This window comes from Pinus tabuliformis, chromosome 2_1 (assembly GCF_031772625.1).
Source record: "Pinus tabuliformis cultivar Carrire ecotype Pingquan chromosome 2_1, CPIR1, whole genome shotgun sequence".
Classification (NCBI taxonomy): domain Eukaryota; kingdom Viridiplantae; phylum Streptophyta; class Pinopsida; order Pinales; family Pinaceae; genus Pinus; species Pinus tabuliformis.
Window position 1 is genome coordinate 205,948,314 of NC_142299.1, and position 5,334 is coordinate 205,953,647.

General features: G+C 37.8%; 1 protein-coding gene across 5 annotated transcripts; it reads right to left on the bottom strand.

Moving 5' to 3' along the window:
- Positions 1-770: 770 nt before the first annotated feature.
- LOC149199461 (serine/arginine-rich splicing factor RS31A-like) lies at positions 771-4,968 on the bottom strand. 5 transcript variants are annotated; one of them, XM_089402450.1, is made up of 6 exons: positions 4,898-4,968; positions 4,095-4,236; positions 2,493-2,617; positions 2,091-2,329; positions 1,437-1,826; positions 771-1,321 (listed from the first exon to the last, which is right to left on the bottom strand). In XM_089402450.1, the coding sequence occupies exons 2-6, from the start codon at positions 4,198-4,200 to the stop codon at positions 1,270-1,272; spliced, it is 912 nt and encodes a 303-aa protein (XP_089258576.1). In that variant the 5' UTR covers positions 4,201-4,236; positions 4,898-4,968; the 3' UTR covers positions 771-1,269. The 5 variants fall into 5 exon arrangements, with proteins under 5 accessions (XP_089258576.1, XP_089258577.1, XP_089258574.1 ...); XM_089402451.1 differs by lacking the exon at positions 4,898-4,968 and adding an exon at positions 4,754-4,891; XM_089402448.1 differs by lacking the exon at positions 4,898-4,968 and adding an exon at positions 4,494-4,729 and having other exon boundaries at positions 771-1,318.
- Positions 4,969-5,334: the final 366 nt, after the last annotated feature.

Below are 5,334 nucleotides of genomic sequence, written 5' to 3' on the forward strand. Positions count from 1 at the left end.
AAGATGATGACAGGTTACACAAAATCCACTTTGGCACTGGACACGTGTACCTACAATCACTTTGACAATGGACACGTGTGCCTACTCCCTGGAAATGGTATGGTCAAGGCCGGCCTTTTCGGTCAACATTATCCTTAAAGGAAGGACAAATTCGCTGCAGGAGAAGAGAAGACGCGAAATGACAATGCCCAAAACAAAGCTCCACTGAAATTTTTGTATCCACCGATCAGAAAGCATAAGCGCTACATCCAGACGGGATTTCGTAGACTTGTATATGTTCCAAGTACAAATAATGAGAGCTTGAGCTCCCAGGGAGTTCTAGTTTTGTCTCGTGTAGTCTTTGGACTTTCCAACTGCAAGACTATAGAGTATACATTAATGAGGAAGAGTTATGTTCATTCATCTTCAAAAAAGCTCCTGAATTACCCCTAGATTGTCTCTTTGCACCTTGTGGCCTTTTTTACACACATTTTCTGATCAATTATGGGCAAAATGCAACTAGAAAATGAGGAAATTGTAGTTTTAAGTTGTGGAGTCCGTATAGTATGACTGTCCCATGGGTTTTCCAGAGCAAGGAATCCATGTTTGGGATTTCACCAAGAATCATATTGCCAGATTCCAATAAAATGATCAAAAAGTTTCATTGGAGCATATCATTATTTAATAAACATAGATATAACTTTTTGGCGACATACATGGGTTGTAAGCATCGCTTCTCTCAACTCTCTTGGCGCAATAATTTTATGCTTGGGAAATCTCATTGAACATACTGAACCTAGAGGCAAATATTTACATTCGTAAAGAATGTACATTCAAACATGTGCATTGCTGATCAAACTCCAGTTTTGTAAAGAACAAATGTAGTGCTTCTGAAGGCAAAACAAGTACATATCAAACTTCTAACTTCTAGAAAATCACCCGTGGCACAGCCCATGATCTCTGTTCATAAACTTCTAGTCAGTCACCGGTGGCACAGTGTGCATAATTTATGTCCATATCACGCTTATAGCATGCATGTTCTTTTACCATGCTCAACAAACTAGACGATATAGTTAACATCTGATCAAACTTGACAAACAGTCTCGATATCAATTTGTAGAAACTGGTTACAAAATATGATCTGGGCTTGTTAGCCCTAGCAGCCAGATAACACTGTACAGTTAACCAACAAAATATCTGATGGAAATTTCTAAAAACCGCTTGAACATCAGAAAGACTCCAACTGATTGATTCTGCATGTAATCTTCAAAGCCTCATGACAGACAGACTTCAAGAATAATTGTATGCTATCGGTTGCCTTGACTGCCTCACCGGTGACCTACTGTTTAAACAAATTTAAAAACAAAGTTAAGCCCTTGGATGAATAATTAGACTAAACCTTAAAAATACAAACACATTACATAAACCCTACAAATATAATTGTATTCCATACACACCTGCGGTATCGTTCATGAACGGGACTTTCAACTCTGTCATAATCTGGACTATTTCTGCGTGGATGGCTGGCATAAACAGGACTTGCAGCCCTGCCAGAATCATGGTTGTGTCTCTCAGGGCGCCTTGCATAAATAGGACTTGGGGCCCTACCATAGTCAGGACTGTATTGCTGTGGGTGCCTTGCATAGATGGGACTTGGAGCCCTACCATAGTCAGGACTGTCTCTCACTGGACGCCTACGATACATAGGACTTGCAGACTGATCACGGTCACGACCATCTGCGGCTCTGCCATATCGACCACTTCGAATGGGGCTGGAATATCCGCCTCTTCTATCACTATCCTCACGTTGAGCATATTCAACTGTGATCACCCTATCTAACATTTTGCTGAATATGTCCAATCACAAAATGAATAAAAGATGAGCAACATAAAAACAAAGTTTGGACTATTCTTATTTGTTTCCCTAAGTAACTAGAAAATAAACATGACATGTTAAGAATACCTTCTCATATAACAGGTTGGATGCAATCCACTAACCCGGCACTAGAAATTCTACATTAGAAATGAAAGATACTAGGCAAACAGGCTTCTGCAATTGCCTCTGGACAAATCTTACATGAGCATTTTTAAAACAAGACAATTTAACTAACCTCATATGGGTGGAATCCAGAGCTTTAGTTGCTTCTTCTTGCAATTCATACCGGACAAATGCAAAATTCCTTCTAATTCTTACGTACACCAGATTACCATAAGGCCCAAAATGCCTTTCAAGGTCCCTGACTCTGGTATTGTATGGGTCAAAGTTTATCACAAATAAAGTCTTCGTTGGCTTCGAACCTGTATCAGACCTCCTGCCATCTTCATATCGGCGAAAACCTCGGTCAGCATGCTGTAGGAATTTTCAAAGACAAAGCAAATATCTCATATTAGAAGAGCAGTAACATCGATTGCCTCAATTCTTGCATCTGAAGACATGAATCTATTAGAAAACCCTCATGGACTCAAACATACAACCCAGGAAAATATATGAAAAATATAGGTATATGTACTACATATAAAGACACCTTCGTCCACTCTACAGTTAGCCTCCGTCTTTGTCTGCCAAATTCTGTATTGTCAAGCCCTCGGATTGCATCCTCTGCATCACGCTCATCTTCCATGTAGATGAAAGCATAACCTACAGAAACAACAAAGAGTCAATGAAGAAACAAAAAATTGAATTGCGATCACATTTGCAGTGTTCTCGGACACGGGATTTCATATACAGGATAAGACAAGGAAAAACAATACAACACCTGTTAATTATTGCTGTAAATGACTTGCTGCATTAGGGGACATCAGGAAAAGACGTTGCATGTTGTACTAAATGGTATCAGGTAAGTCTAATCCATAAGTGTCTGTAGGGCTATCAATCGGATAAGTGCCTTCACCAGTTATGCTCCATTCTGATTGTAGTGATGTGTCATGGATTTTTAACTCTTGATTTGCTTGAGCCTGGCTGAACATTTAACATGGCATGAGAATGATGAAAAGTAACATGCTTCATTCTGATTGTAGTAATGTGTCATGGACTTTATCTCTTGACATGCTTGAGCCTGGCCGAACACTTAACATGGCATGAGGAATGAAAGTAACATGATCCATTCTGATTGTAGAAGTCTCATGGATTTCATCCATTGACATACTTGAGCCTGTCTGAACACTTTAAAATGGCATGAGAGGGATGAAATGTGACATGATCCTTTCTGATTACAGTGATGTGTCATGGATTTTATCTCTTGACGATGAAAAGTAATGGTGTCGCCAGGCAAATGTAAGATAGCCTTTGTATATCGATTTTGCTGAACAAATCTAGAAGCTGATTGATGCCAAGATGAATGAATATGCACAGGATCTCCAGGAAGAGCTCGGATGCTCTTAACTATTCCTGCGCCAAAGAAACTTTTGATTACAGAGGCTCACATTTCAAAAATGTTGCTTCTTAAACTCTGCTTGCGGCCTTGGTTATGAACCATAAAGGTTACAAATTACAACCTAGAATGGAGACTGAAAACCATGCATCCAACATGATTTCTAAATCTAAAATCAAAGCATTTTTGTCTATATACTATATTCTGTTAAGAATGAATGTTGCAGTTATATCTTCTGCCGTCAAGGATCTTTGGCAGTAATTCGCTGCATTAGGTTGGTCAGATGATATTTCCATCCAATGAGGATAATAGCTTGCTATTGGAAATTTGCAAGCTCACGGTTTAATGAGGTAGGAGAATGGATATGTACGCTGTTGGAAACCAAAGCACTCATCTCTCCTGACAACAATGGTTTGGGTGTAATTCTGACTTTACAGGGTCTTTTACCTCTGCGCATGAAACTAAGAAATTCACTTAAGGTCTTCTACATAGATATATTTTTTCCAGATGAATTTAGAAGACCGTTGAAAGTTTTATAAATAAAGAGCAAGATTCTTCAAGGAGATTGGAAGACTTAACAGGTTTTATTCGATGGTTCAGACAGTATTTAACCGGACTTAAACAGACTGCAAAGAAGACTGACAACACGTCTAGGGTTTTGAATAAGTAAAGACAGTTTGTATAGCATTAAGGTCATTCGTTGCCAAAGCCATTGGATTGACAACATATCAACCTTGTCATTACCTGATTTCATATCAACCCTGTCGACTCTTCCATATCTACCAAACAATCGTTCAATCTCTATCTGCCGCACAGCGTACTCTATGTTTCCACAGTACAAAGGCTTCATCTTCACTGAGTGCCCGATATATTCAAAGAGCGTTCCCTGAAAACAAAATTAAAAGGGGTAAAAACATAATCATAGTAAGCGGCTGCACATAAACTTTGGGATAGATTTTAATTATTAAAAAGAAAACCAATAAAATTATGCTCAAACCCTAAAAAAAACACCAATTATTTGTGCTCAAACCCTAGGGATGAAAAGCCATAAAACTCTCAAACCCGTTTAGGGTTTCTTGAAGGGAACAAAGGATGATACAAATGCAAAAGTTGTATTGCAAACGGGGAATGAAACATCATTACCTCCTTTAGGAATTTTTTGAAGGGAGGAAAAGATGCTGCATAGAGAAACAAAATGATGAATTTTAACCAGACCAGCATAATTTTTCAACAGTAGAATAAAAATCAGGAGCAAGCTTCTGAAAATCATTCCTACTGCTTCCCATCAAAGAAAAAAAAAATCATATAATGAATCTGAAGAGTTCCCAACAAACAAACAAACAAAAAATATTCAGAGGGGTGGACAGATAATGTGATGAAGAGATAATGTGATGAACAATCACCAGACAACATCAACTACAGCACTCGATTTAGATCGGATAGAAGCTTCCGAAAATCATTTTCCCTCCTACGACTTCCGAGTAAAATCTCAAATAAATAAACCATATAACCAATCTGAATAGCCAAAAAAACAGAAGGACAGTTACCCTCAGGAGATCGATTTGCGAAATGGATCAGTCCGTATGATAAATGCTACGCGAAACAGAGAAAGGTGAGACCGCACCGCCTTAAGTACATATATAGAGCTGTACAGGCATATATATTTATAGATATTCCTTCAACACCACCCACCATTCTGTGCCAAAAATATAAATCTTTATAGGGGTGCAGTGTGTGAGATTTGTGTGAGATGATGTGTCAAAAGAAGAAAGAATAACTATTTTAAGTGGGTTTAATGGTGTAGAACATGTTTTGTTTTTAAAAAATAAGTTTAACAACTAAGAATATGTTTTGTTTTTTAAAGAATAGGTAAAATATATATATATGGAATGGTTAATATTATTTCAAAGATATGTATTTTTTGGAATGGGATTTTTATAACACATTAATATTGTCCCATTATGATGTTTTTTAGTGAGACAAT

What these genes read in the sequence shown, in the direction of transcription:
- LOC149199461 (XM_089402447.1), bottom strand. Translation starts at nt 4,571, where the DNA reads ATGCTGGTCTGGTTAAAATTCATCATTTTGTTTCTCTATGCAGCATCT. An exon ending in GGACGAAGGTGTCTTTATAT is followed by an intron (nt 2,330 to 2,492) that starts GTAGTACATATA and finishes AAATTCCTACAG; the next exon opens with CATGCTGACCGAGGTTTTCG. An exon ending in GTTCATGAACGATACCGCAG is followed by an intron (nt 1,322 to 1,436) that starts GTGTGTATGGAA and finishes TTGTTTAAACAG; the next exon opens with TAGGTCACCGGTGAGGCAGT.